This window comes from Ctenopharyngodon idella, chromosome 4 (genome assembly GCF_019924925.1).
Source record: "Ctenopharyngodon idella isolate HZGC_01 chromosome 4, HZGC01, whole genome shotgun sequence".
NCBI lineage: Eukaryota > Metazoa > Chordata > Actinopteri > Cypriniformes > Xenocyprididae > Ctenopharyngodon > Ctenopharyngodon idella.
Genome location: NC_067223.1, coordinates 20,278,536 through 20,292,234, shown reverse-complemented (window position 1 = coordinate 20,292,234; position 13,699 = coordinate 20,278,536). Strand labels below are relative to the sequence as shown.

The window sequence follows — 13,699 nt, the reverse complement described above, 5'->3', positions numbered from 1 at the left end:
TTGTTTTCTGTATGTAAACAAATTTCTATCCAATTAAATTTCTATGAACTAAACAGGACTTTTATTTTGGTCTGGTGGTGTGATGTCATAAGGCTGCGCCGCACTCCAGTGTCTGTGAATTGGCTGATGAAAGGTTTGTGTTTTAAGCATTTTGGGTGTTTAAATCAATACAAAGCATTCAGTGTATTTTATGGTTTTATTAGTGGTGTAATATAAATTAAATATTTTTGAATAACATTGTTATGCATTAATTAAACATTATTTTGAGTAAAACACAACTGCACGAATAACAAAAAAAAGGTGCGTCTCGTTTCTCTCCCTGTATCATAAACACAAATTCGGTGATGAAGAAAAATAACTTTTTATAACTCCGAGTGAACTGAACCAATTATTTCCCAAAATGATTCAGTGATTCGAAGCACTTGAATCACCACTCGCTGAATAGACCTGCTGGTCAAAACAGGAAATGCAACGAGAACAGTAAACACAAACGACAGCTTTTACAAACAAATCACAAATGTTTTCATGAATAGTTAATCGATTAAATGTGATCTACAAATCATTAAATATGAAATATAAGTAATAAATACCTAAATAAGAACTTTCAATTTAAATTGTTCTTTTATTTATTTGTAGTGCTAGTTTTCTTTTTGGATAATTAAGGCTATTAACAATCACTCTGGCTGACTCTTACCCATGCGTTGACTACTGAATTACACTGCAAAAAAAAAAAAAAAAAAAAGCTTTTCTTACTTAGAAGTTGTTTCCAGTCCAAATATCTAAAAATTCTTAAATCCAAATGCTTTTACTAGATAAGTAAAATGACATAAGATATTTTTTCTTGTTTTCTAGAAAAAACTTTCTTACCCCATTGGCAGATAATTTTACTTTGCAGTACAGGAGCTGATTGAGATGCACCCAGAGATTTAGTTGGTATTTATTTTTCTTTCTGTTGATTATTCTCATCTTAAATGTGACAGATTGTCGAAACACACAGAAAAACTCCTGGTGAAGCGACTGAGATCCACATGACACACTACTATAAAGATGGCGGTTATTAAAGAGGAGAGTGAAGACATGAAGGTGGTGATTTTTAAAGAGGAGAGTGAGGACATGAAGATTGAAGAAGTATTCAGCGTGAAACATGAAGATACTGAGGAACAAATAGGTTGGTTGTTTTGGTCATTTGACCATTCTTAAAATGTCCAGCTCTACAGAAATAAGTGATATTTTTGAAGAATGTCATATGAGTGTCCTGATTAAAGTGGTTTTTATTTGACATTATTTGACCAGACAAAAAGTCTGTTCTACTTGAAACAGCACTGCGCAAATATCTCATCTTCAGAACACAAATTAAGATATTTTGATGAAATCCGAGAGGTTTTTTCATTCTCCATTGAAACTAAGGAAATTACCACATTCAAAAGTAGTAAAAACATTGTTAATAGTCAACGTGACTACAGTAGTTCAACCTTAATGTTATAAAGCAACGAGAATACTTTTTGTGTGCAAAAACAAAACAAAAATAATGACTTTATTCAACAATGTCTTCTCTTCTGTGTGACACTCGTGCGCTGTTTATGTTACGAAGGTCTTGCGGGTGTGGAACGACATGAGGGTGAGTAATAAATTACAGAATTTTTGGGTTAACTAACCCTTTAAAAGATCTGCTGCTTCCCTCCTTCTAGAAAAATCCATGTGAACTTTTGGTCTCGAGGTGGAACGGGGGAAAAAGTAGTTTGTCCCCTTTTCTATTTTCCTCTAAATTTGTTGTGTGTTGTTCCCTAGGAGACATAATAAATGGTATATTTAGATCAGTCTATAATTAACTATATCTCCTGGGTCAAACTGTGCTTTTTAAATAAAGGGTTTAACTGCCAGTCTTTGGGACATGTCCAAAAGAAAGTTCAGAGTTAGCAGTATTGTGAAGAGCAGTGGTTCTCAACTCTGGCCCTCAAGGTCCCCTTTCCTGCAGAGATTAGCTCCAACATTGATCAAACTCACTTTTCTGTATCTTTCTAGTAGTCCTAAAGACCTTGACTAGCTTGTTCATGTGCTTGATTAGGGTTGGAGGCAAACTCTGCAGAAAAGCAGATCTTGTGGGCCAGAGTTGAGAACCCCTGGTAAAGACATTCTTAGATTACATGTAACACCTCTTTTAGTAGCATAGTTAGGTATAGGACAGGGAGGTCCAATCCTGCTTCTGGAGGGCCACCATCTTGCAAAGTTTAGCTCCGTCCTCAATTAAACACACCTGAACCAGCTAATAAATGTCTTCAGGCAGGTGTATTGGGGCAAGTAGGACATAGACCCTCCAGGAGACGGTTTGGACATCCCTAGTATAGGATCTAGCATATATGTTGTTGCACTACATATCTAAATGTTTTGTTGTTGGTTGCTTTGTGTGATTTAAATTGGGGTTAACTTTTTTGTGGTTGTTTTTTTTTCACCTTAGATCTAATGGTGCTGAAAGAGGAGAGGGAAGTACTCAATGCAGAGAAAGATCAATATGAGAATCTTCATGATTTTATACCTGGAGAAAAATCTTTTAAATGCTCACAAACTGAAAAGACTTCCACACAAACTTTCACTTGCATTCACTGTGGAAAGAGTTTCAATCAACAAGAAAACCTTAAAGTCCACATGAGAATTCACACTGGAGAGAAGCCTAACAGATCCCTTCAGTGTGGAAAGAGTTTCAATCAAGATGGAAGCCTTAAATTTCATATGAGAGTTAACACTGGAAAGAGTCCCTTCACATGCCAGCAATGTGGAAACAGTTTCACTCATAAAGGAAGTCTTAACAGACACATGAGAGTTCACACCGGAGAGAAGCTTTTCCCATGCCCTCAGTGTGGAAAAAGATTTAGTCAACATGGAAACCTTAAAGTCCACATGAGACTTCACACTGGAGGGAAGGCTTACACATGCTCTCCGTGTGGAAAGAATTTTAATCAATTTGCAAACTTTAAAGTCCACATGAGAATTCACACTGGAGAGAAGCCTTACACCTGCCAACAGTGTGGAAGAAGTTTCAACAGAAAAGGAAACCTTAATTACCACATTAGAGTTCACACTGGAGAGAGCCCTTTCACTTGCCAACAGTGTGGAATAAGTTTCACTCAAAAAGCAAGCCTGAACAGGCACATGAGAATTCACACTGGAGAAAAGCCTTACATATGCCAACAGTGTGGAGAGAGTTTTGCTCGACTTGGAAATCTTAAAGTCCATATGAGAGTTCACACTGGAGAGAAGCCTTACACGTGCCTTCAGTGTGGAAAGAGTTTCGATCGTCATGGACACCTTAAGATCCACATGAGAGTTCACACTGGAGAAAAGCCTTACACATGCACAAAATGTGGAAAGAGTTTTGAACAACATGGAAACCTTAAGGTCCACATGAGAGTTCACACTGGAGAAAAGCCTTACACATGCTCTAAGTGTGGAAAGAGTTTCACTCAAAAAAGTCACCTTGAAGTCCACACAAGGATTCACTCAAGAGAGAACTTTTAAATGTCATTCGTGTGGAATGAGTTTCACAGACAAGAAACAACTTAGGAATCGTAGTAACACCGGAGAGAAGCCTTTCATGTGTAAAGATTTGGATAATGGCACTGTTGTATTCTGTAGAGCTGCTTTATAGCTGAGTCACATCTTGCAACATCAACACTGGTATCTGAACTGAATCAGCAATAAACTGAATAACTACATTGCTGTCTTTTGTAGAACTGTTTACAGCTGAATTGACCTTGTTTTAAATGTTATAGATCTTAACTCACTTGAGCTAAATAAATAACACTATTGTCTTTTAGAGCTGTTTTACAGCAAAATCTGAATTGTCTCCATAGTTAAAGCCAGGTTCACACTGAACAATTTTGACCATGATTTGGCCGTCTGAGACAAATTTTGAAAATCATAAAAGATTCCTCTGTTCCTAGGATAAAATCTTTGAATTATCAGTTTTGATCATTAGTTTGACATTTACCAACAGCCGATTAATGACTGTTGCAAATATGACCTTAGACAAAATTTTGCCACTGTCAGAAGATTTGACTCACGTTCCTGCCGCATGACTTGTTCGACGACTGGTATAGTATATGCATAGTATATGGTATAATTGGCATCCCTAAAATACTTTGCACTGGAAAGACATGGAGCCATTATATCCTTCAATTGCTTGTAAAAATACATAGTACACTGCTGATCTGCATAGCAAGAACTTTCTGTTTTATGGCATCTTCGCTGGATTTGTGGATGGCAACCATTTTCCCAAAACAATGTAAAACAGTTCATACAAAAAAAAAAAAAAAAAAAGTTTATACATTATAAAAATGAACAAACTGATGAGTTTTGCACAGCACAAAGAGAAAGAGCGATCAATATTCCAGCTTATGGTAAAGTTATGTACATTAAAAATGACTGGGGACAAATATAATAAGGGTTCCCACTCTTTTTCAGAGATCATTTTCCAGGACACTTCAAATTTCATTTTGATAGGAATAAAAGACAAGGATCATAGATTCACCTCCTAAACTAATATATTCCTCTTTCCAGAAGTCTTTAAAAATACCTGTATAATTTGTTAAAATTTTGTTTTTTTACCATATTATTGAGTATTCAGTCGTTGTACTTTACTGTCTTTTCCTTTTTGTAAAGCACACTTTTTATGTTCATCTTAAATTGTTATAATGTAGCCACTGACTTCCATGATCCCCTTGGTAGACTGTTAAATGATATTCATCATCACTATCCTGTGTAGGAATATGTTTTTGTTGCAGGTTATGACTAATATATAAAGTCCCACAGTGGGAAATATACACCAAAAACTATCTAGAGCATGACAAACAGGTGCTGGTCATATAATTAGAATATCATCAAAAAAGTTGATTTATTTCACTAATTCCATTCAAAAAGTGAAACTTGTATATTATATTCATTTATTACACACAGACTGATATATTTCAAATGTTTATTTCTTTTAATTTTGATGATTATAACTGACAACTAAGGAAAATCCCAAATTCAGTATCTCAGAAAATCAGAATATTGTGAAAAGGTTCAATATTGAAGACACCTGGTGCCACACTCTAATCAGCTAATTAACTCAAAACACCTGCAAAGGCCTTTAAATGGTCTCTCAGTCTAGTTCTGTAGGCTACACAATCATGGGGAAGACTGCTGACTTGACAGTTGTCCAAAAGACGACCATTGACACCTTGCACAAGGAGGGCAAGACACAAAAGGTCATTGCAAAAGAGGCTCACAGAGCTCTGTGTCCAAGCACATTAATAGAGAGGCGAAGGGAAGGAAAAGATGTGGTAGAAGAAAGTGTACAAGCAATAGGGATAACCGCACCCTGGAGAGGATTGTGAAACAAAACCCATTCAAAAATGTGGGGGAGATTCACAAAGAGTGGACTGCAGCTGGAGTCAGTGCTTCAAGAACCACTACGCACAGACGTATGCAAGACATGGGTTTCAGCTGTCGCATTCCTTGTGTCAAGCCACTCTTGAACAACAGACAGCGTCAGAAGCGTCTCGCCTGGGCTAAAGACAAAAAGGACTGGACTGCTGCTGAGTGGTCCAAAGTTATGTTCTCTGATGAAAGTAAATTTTGCATTTCCTTTGGAAATCAGGGTCCCAGAGTCTGGAGGAAGAGAGGAGAGGCACACAATCCACGTTGCTTGAGGTCCAGTGTAAAGTTTCCACAGTCAGTGATGGTTTGGGGTGCCATGTCATCTGCTGGTGTTGGCCCACTGTGTTTTCTGAGGTCCAAGGTCAACGCAGCCGTATACCAGGAAGTTTTAGAGCACTTCATGCTTCCTGCTGCTGACCAACTTTATGGAGATGCAGATTTCATTTTCCAACAGGACTACCAGTACCTGGTTTAAGGACCATGGTATCCCTGTTCTTAATTGGCCAGCAAATTCGTCTGACTTTACCCCATAGAAAATCTATGGGGTATTGTGAAGAGGAAGATGTGATATGCCAGACCCAACAATGCAGAAGAGCTGAATGCCACTATCAGAGCAACCTGGGCTCTTATAACACCTGAGCAGTGCCACAGACTGATCGACTCCATGCCATGCCGCATTGCTGCAGTAATTCAGGCAAATTAGCCCCAACTAAGTATTGAGTGCTGTACATGCTCATACTTTTCATGTTCATACTTTTCAGTTGGCCAAGATTTCTAAAAGTCCTTTCTTTGTATTGGTCTTAAGTAATATTCTAATTTTCTGAGATGCTGAATTTGGGATTTTCCTTAGTTGTCAGTTATAATCATCAAAATTAAAAGAAATAAAGATTTGAAATATATCAGTCTGTGTGTAATGAATGAATATAATATACAAGTTTCACTTTTTGAATGGAATTAGTGAAATAAATCAACTTTTTGATGATATTCTAATTATATGACCAACACCTGTATATCTGTATGTCATATGTCACTATATACTCTATATTTCCAAAAGTTTTGGGACGCCTGCCTTTACGTGCACATGAACTTTAATAACATCCCATTCTTAATCCGTAGGGTTTAATATAGAGTTGGCCCACCCTTTGCTATAACAGCTTCAACTCTTCTGGGAAAGCTTTCCACAAGGTTTAGGAGTGTTTTTATGAGAATTTTTGACCATTCTTCTAGAAGCGCATTTGTGAGGTCAGGCAGCGATGTTGGCGAGAAGGCCTGGCTCACAGTCTCCGCTCTAATTCATCCCAAAGGTGTTCTATCGGGTTGAGGTCAGGACTTGTGCAGGCCAGTCAAGTTCCTCCATACCAAACTCATTCATCCATGTCTTTATTGACCTTGCTTTGTGCACTGTTGCGCAGTCATGTTGGAACAGGAAGGGACCATCCCCAAACTGTTCCCACAAAGTTGGGAGCATGAAATTGTCCAAAATGTCTTGGTATGCTGAAGCATTAAGTGTTCCTTTCACTGAAACTAAGGGGCCAAGCCCAACCCCTGAAAAACAACCCCAACAATTTTGACATTTTACAAAATAACATGGCTTAGTCTAAGCCCCGTCTCTGAAACTGGGCCTTAGTGTAAGAACTTTTTAGATTAAATATTTTCTCAGAGAGATCACACATACATACATCGCTGTGGGTGATTATTCCAGCAATTTAAAGGCATGGTACGGTAACCGATTTGACGCAAGGTTTATGGACACACATTTTTATAAGATCGTTATTTTTAAACAATTTAATGTTGTAGGATTAGAAAAATGACTATTTAGAGTTTTTATAAATACAATTAATTAAATATTATCAAAAGAAAAGAAAAAAATGGAAAAATGGACAAACACATTTATGACTCACTCAAGACGAATAATTAAAAGACAATACAAAAAGAGTATGTTTTAATAGTTTTTGCTATGGTTCTATAAAAAAAAAAAAAAAAAAAATTGCATCAACATTTGTAAATGAATTGTTATTGAAAAACATTTACCAACCTACCACTGGAATAAATGGTTTCTGCACTCAATCATGACTGTTTTGCCTTTTAGGCAAGATTTCACATATTACTCTTTTATTTTCAGTACATCGCTGTGCAACATGTATATGTAAATATATATTTTACAGATGAATACCTCTGATATATATTTTTTCAATTTATCTTTGTTTTCTGTATGTAAATAAATATCAATCGAATTCAATTTCTATGAACTAAACAGGACTTTTATTTTGGTCTGGTGGTGTGATGTCATAAGGCTGCGCCGCACTCCAGTGTCTGTGATTCAGCTGATGAAAGGTTTGTGTTTTAAGCATTTTATGTTTTTAAATCAATACAAAGCATTCAGTGTATTTTATAGTTGTACTAGTAGTGTAAAATAAATATTTTTAATGTAACATTGAAATGCATTAATTAAACTTTTTTTTTTTTTGAGTAAAACACATGAGTAACAGAAAAGGTGCGTCTCGTTTCTCTCCCTGCATCGTGAATAGACCCTTTTCACAGACTGTGATGACACGTTTTAACTGTCATCAATATCGTAAATCCTGCAAAGTTTTCATTTAAAAACAAAAAAACAAAAAAAAAAACGTATGTACATTTATAACACTATACTTAGTATTATATTATCTTTGCATCAAATTACAAAAATTAGTTAACGCTGCTGTGAGGGTGTTTCTAATACAGCAGTTATGGGAGTGAAGGTAAAAATGACATCTTTCTCTCTTCTGACTGCCGTTATTAATCGCTCTCTATTTTTTCCCCTTTTTTTTTTCAAATGGAAACAAAAAATATATTTAATGTATTCTCTCATTCACCGCAATAGAATTTTACCAAACTATGACGACTTCCGCTTCTGAGAAACCCAGAAATGTGAAAAGGGTCTATCAGTTTATCGTAAACACAATTCGGTGATGAAGAAAACTTTACAAAATTCGAGTGAACCAATGGACTACTTGCACTGAGCCTCGTGACGCACATCCGGTTTGATATATTACGGCTCAGTTGTTTCCGGTTATATCTATTTTCAGTGCGCTGTTATCACATAGCTAACTAAACGCCTCTTAAAATGAGAGTCCTCGGGATGATTTTAAATTCCAGACATATTCAGAGACAGGAGAAGAGATATTCTGATGATTACCGTGTAAAGACCTTTCCAAACTCAACGGAACTTTAAGTTTTAATCCAACATAAACTGATTCTTTCATCACACTAGTGATCTACTAGTGATCGCGACGCTGCAGTGTGAGACGCGATGAAAAAGATCAGAATGAACATAATATTATAATTTAATTTTAATCACTATTCTGTGCCATTTTTTCACTGACAATCATTTGTATGTAATTCACACATTTATGCCAAAAATCCTAATATTCAAAGTAGTTGTGCTGTCATTGCATTATTCTTTAAGATTAATTAAATATTTAACATCGTTAAGGCAGTTTTCACATTCATTCAACTATTTCAAATACTGGAATAAAAGGGCACCAAAGCAAGCAATACTGCTCGTATTAGTTACTACACTCTTTCTATAGTAAAACCATGGTTCGCCTTCATAAGTATTTGATTATTTATAACTATTATATGAAAGGTTATACTGCTGTTTAATCATCAGCTTGGTTTGTCTTGTATGCTCTTCTGATCATTTAAATGTAAATTTAACAGGTATGAAATATGATGACTAAGAGAAAAACACTGCTAATGAAAAGACAAGCACTTGACGGCGGTAGGTTAGTGGGGAAATATATTTATTTATTATTCAGAATGCGCATTTGAAAGTGAAATATATTAATAAACATTTCCGTAGGTTGAAGATAAATAATGTTAATGCAGAGAACATGATTAATTGTTTAAAAAACATTTAGCAGCCCTAAAACGTAGTAATAATCTGCGTTTTCACGAGAAGCTCTCTGTATATAAGTGCGCTGAACACTGACCGGAAACACTCGAGCCGTAACAAGTAGAACGCGGAAGTAGTTGTGCAAGTAGTCCATTGTTTCCCAAAATGATTCAGTGATTCGAAGCACTTGGGAAGCAAAACAGTAAACACAAATGACAACTTTTACAAACAAATCACAAATGTTTTCATGAATCGATTAAATGTGATCTACAAATCATTAAATATCAAATATAAGTTGTATTGAAATATTAACTTTCAATATAAATTGTTCTTTTATTAATTTTGTAGTGCTAGTTTTGAATGTCTTTTTTGGATAATTAGGCTATAAACAATCACTCTGACTGACTCTTACCAGAGCGTTGACTACTGAACTGCACTGCTAAAAAAAAATAAAAAAATTCTTACTTGGCATTTTTGTCTTGTTTCCAGTCCAAATATCTAAAAATTGTTAAATCCAGATGCTTTTACTAGATAAGTAACTTTCTTACCCCATTGGCCATAATTTTGCTTGATTTAAGCAAAAAATGACTTCATTTTGATTTTTGCCATTAACTTGTGTCTAGTAAAAGCATCTAGATTTAAAAATTTGTAGATATTTGGACTGGGAACAAGACAAAAAATACTAAGTAAAGCATTTTGAGTTTTTTTTTCAGTGTAGGAAAAGATTGAAATGCACCCAGAGATTTAGTTTGGGTTTATTTTTCTTTCTGTTGATTTATTCTCATTCTAAATGTTATAAATTGTCCAAACACACAGAGAAACTCCTGGTGAAGCGACTGAGATCCACGTGACACTATTATAAAGATGGCATTTATTAAAGAGGAGAGTGAAGACATAAAGATGGTGTTTGTTAAAGATGAGAGTGAAGAAATGAAGATTGAAGCAGTATTCAGAGTGAAACAAGAAGATACTGAGGAACAAACAGGTTGGTTTAATTCCCAAAACTGAACTCAGTCATTTGATCCTTATTAAAATGTCCAGATCTACAAAAACTAATGATAATTTTGAAGAATGTCATGGGAGTGTCCCGATTAAAGTGGTTTTGTTTGATGTGTGTTCTACTTGAAGCACCACTGATATACAAATATGTTTAAGTAACTGTCCTACATAGAAACAGGCACAAAAATTTCACTCAAAAAGTCTCATGAGCATTAATACTAAATGCACAAATTCAGATTTACAATAAACTCAGTTCCTGAATTCACATAACAATAATGGAAAATGATACACATGTGTACATATGCTTTCCACTTATTATTTGACACAAATAACTCATTAATTAAGTCAAGATGAGTCAATATAATACCTTTCCAGATAACTGGAACACAAATATACAAAATTGTCTTCTATACCTCTTTCTGATTCATATGCTTGTTTTCAACTCTCAATCCAACTTAAAAAAAAATAAATAAAAAAAATAGCTCATTTTGTGCAGCTTATTTTTCATTGCGCTCTGAATATATGGAGGTTACAATTAAAATCAAATGCACTTTTGTTTTGTATTTCATTATTCACTGTTTCTGGTTTGAATAGTTTAGTTTCTGAAGTTAAAGGGTTAGTGTTCTGTGCATCTTTTGGTCATTCGTTTTTTTATTTAATATTGAAATCGGAAAAATGAAAAACAGCACCTTTTTTGTTTGTCTTTTTTTCTTTTTTTTCCTCAAACAAAACGAAAAACAAGAATTCGGCTTGATTTTTCGTTTTTCGTTCAGGGGTAGAAAATGAATAAACAAATGAAATATTTGATCTCTACATGTGGGCGGGAATGAAACACTTCTTTCCCCTGATTGGTCGACCAAACATTAAACTGTGCCGTCATCAGTTCTTCCGCAGTTCAGCGTAGCAGATAATAGTTCTCTGCTGCGATGGATTCTTAATGCATTTATTGCAACTACATTTAATCCATTTCTCATCAAACAGCCAGACTAACGAATGGCTTGACACATATTATACCAAGGCAGAGCCTAGACAAGGCTTTCTTCTGTGTGTTCATAAACACGCATAGATTGCTAAATTTATCTCAGAAATATTATTATTATAGTATTAGTTTATCTGAGAAATAGTAATTTACTTCACACCTGCGCTCACAAATAACTAATTGTCAACAACCTCAGTAAGTTGACCGTCTGGATCTCATCTGAGCTTGTGCGAGTGAGTGCGGGGCTAATTATCATATTTATAGATCTGTGTATATTAAATGTGGCAAGGGTGTGGAGTTACATTCAAGATATTTTTTTTTTTTCACTGGAAAAAATGTTTAAGTAATTTTGGTGATCAAAGATCATTTTTAAGTGATAAAATTATTGACTACAGGGGGACTTTAAAACAAATATCTGCTGCTTCCTTCCTGACAAAAAAAAAAATTGCCTATTTAATATTAATAAGTCATCGCATAGAAAAATCTGTGTGATTTACTTTTGGTCTGGAGGTGGAAGGGGAGGATTGGGAAGTTTGTCTTTTATCCTCTAAATTTGTGTTTTATCCCTTAGGAGACATAATAAATGGTCATTTTAGATCTATAATTAACTATATCTCCTGGGTCAAACTGTGCTTTTTTTTTAGTAAAGTGTTTAACTGCCAGCTTGAACGTTTTTGGGACGTCCAATAAAAAGTTCAGCGTTAATCGTATTGTGAAGAGCAGTGGTTCTCAACTCTGGCCCTTAAGGTCCCCATTCCTGCAGAGATTAGCTCCAACATTGATCAAACTCACTTGCCTGTATCTTTCTAGTAGTCCTAAAGACCTTGACTAGCTTGTTCATGTGTTTGATTAGGGTTGGAGGCAAACTCTGCAGAAAAGTGGATCTTGAGAACCCCTGGTAAAGACATTCTTAGATTACATGTGACACCTCTTAGTAGCATAGTAGGTATAGGACAGAGATGTTGAATCCTGCTTCTGGAGGGCCACCATCTTGCAAAGTTTAGCTCCATCCTTAATTAAACACACCTGAACCAGCTAATAAATGTCTTCAGGCAACTTCAGAACCTTCCGGTAGGTGTACTGGTTCAAGTAGGACATAGACCCTCCCTAGTATAGGATCTAGCATATGTTGTTGCTCTACATATTTAAATGCTTTGTTGTCAGTTGCTTTGTGTGATTAAACTGGATTTAATTTTTTTGTGGTTGTTTTTTCATCTTAGATGTAATGTCGCTGAAAGAGGAGAGGGAAGTACTTAATGCAGAGAAATCTGAAGAAAAATCTTTTAAATGCTCACAGACTGAAAAAACTTGCGCAGGAAAAAAAGCTCAAACTATGAGTGATTTCACTTGCATTCACTGTGGAAAGAGTTTCAATCAGCAAAGAAATCTTAAAGTCCACATGAGAATTCACACTGGAGAGAAGCCTAACGGATCCATTCAGGGTGGAAAGAGTTTCAATCAAGATGGAAACCTTAAAGTCCACATGAGAGTTCACGCTGGAGGGAAGGCTTACGCATGCCCTCAGTGTGGAAAGAGTTTTGATCGTCATGGAAACCTCAAGGTCCACATGAGAGTTCACACTGGAGAAAAGCCTCACACATGCCTTCAGTGTGGAAAGAGTTTCAATGAAAAAGGAAACCTTAATGTTCACATGAGAGTTCACACTGGAGAGAATCCTTACACATGCCTTCAGTGTGGAAAGACTTTCAAACAACATGGAAACTTTACGGTCCATATGAGAGTTCACACTGGAGAAAAGCCTTACACATGCCTTCAGTGTGGAAAGAGTTTTGATCGTCATGGAAACCTTAAGAGCCACATAAGAGTTCACACTGGAGAGAAGCCTTACACGTGCCTTCAGTGTGGAAAGAGTTTCGAACAACATGGAACCCTTAAGGTCCACATGAGAGTTCACACTGGAGAAAAGCCTTACACATGCTCTAAGTGTGGAAAGAGTTTTGCTCGACGTGGAACTCTTAAAGTCCACATGAGAGTTCATACTGGAGAGAAGCCTTTCTCCTGCACTAAGTGTGAAAAGAGTTTCACTCAAAAAAAACACCTTGAAATCCACACGAGGACTCACTCGAAAGAGAACTTTTAAATGTCACTAGGGTGGAATAAGTTTTACAGACAAGAAACACCTAATGTAATAACACTGGAGAGAAGTCTTTCATGTGTGAAGACTTGTAAATCTTGAGCTTCACACAATCTGGATAATGGCACTGTTGTCTTCTGTAGAGCTGCTTTATAGCTGAGTCACATCTTGAAACATAAACACTGGTATTTGTACTGAATTGAATCAACAATAAACTGAATAACTACATTGCCGTCTTTTGTAGAACTGTTTTCAGCTGAATTGACCTTGTTTTAAATGTTATAGATCTTAACTCACTTGAGCTAAATAAATAACACTATTGTCTTTTAGAGCTGTT

At 35.8% G+C, this 13,699-nt stretch overlaps 3 protein-coding genes across 4 annotated transcripts in view; 2 read left to right on the top strand and 1 right to left on the bottom strand.

Annotated features, from left to right (window-relative positions):
- Positions 1-13,699, bottom strand: part of LOC127511450 (oocyte zinc finger protein XlCOF6-like) — an 832,024-nt gene that overhangs the window by 571,032 nt on the left and 247,293 nt on the right. The gene's annotated exons all lie outside the window — the stretch shown is intronic.
- Positions 122-13,590, top strand: LOC127510677 (gastrula zinc finger protein XlCGF7.1-like). Of its 2 annotated transcripts, none has more exons than XM_051890581.1 (3): positions 122-133; positions 10,106-10,274; positions 12,488-13,590. In XM_051890581.1, the coding sequence occupies exons 2-3, from the start codon at positions 10,154-10,156 to the stop codon at positions 13,366-13,368; spliced, it is 1,002 nt and encodes a 333-aa protein (XP_051746541.1). In that variant the 5' UTR covers positions 122-133; positions 10,106-10,153; the 3' UTR covers positions 13,369-13,590. The 2 variants fall into 2 exon arrangements, with proteins under 2 accessions (XP_051746541.1, XP_051746539.1); XM_051890579.1 differs by lacking the exon at positions 122-133 and adding an exon at positions 7,675-7,749.
- Positions 472-3,811, top strand: LOC127510657 (gastrula zinc finger protein XlCGF8.2DB-like). The gene is made up of 2 exons (XM_051890512.1): positions 472-1,168; positions 2,456-3,811. Exons 1-2 carry the CDS (start codon positions 1,048-1,050, stop codon positions 3,511-3,513), a joined length of 1,179 nt encoding a protein of 392 aa, XP_051746472.1. The 5' UTR covers positions 472-1,047; the 3' UTR covers positions 3,514-3,811.

Bases quoted from the DNA above. Each gene is read 5' to 3' on its own strand.
- LOC127510677 (XM_051890581.1), top strand. From the start codon at position 10,154: ATGGCATTTATTAAAGAGGAGAGTGAAGACATAAAGATGGTGTTTGTT. The intron at 10,275-12,487 runs GTTGGTTTAATT...TTTTCATCTTAG, and splicing joins AGATACTGAGGAACAAACAG to ATGTAATGTCGCTGAAAGAG.
- LOC127510657 (XM_051890512.1), top strand. From the start codon at position 1,048: ATGGCGGTTATTAAAGAGGAGAGTGAAGACATGAAGGTGGTGATTTTT. The intron at 1,169-2,455 runs GTTGGTTGTTTT...TTTTCACCTTAG, and splicing joins AGATACTGAGGAACAAATAG to ATCTAATGGTGCTGAAAGAG.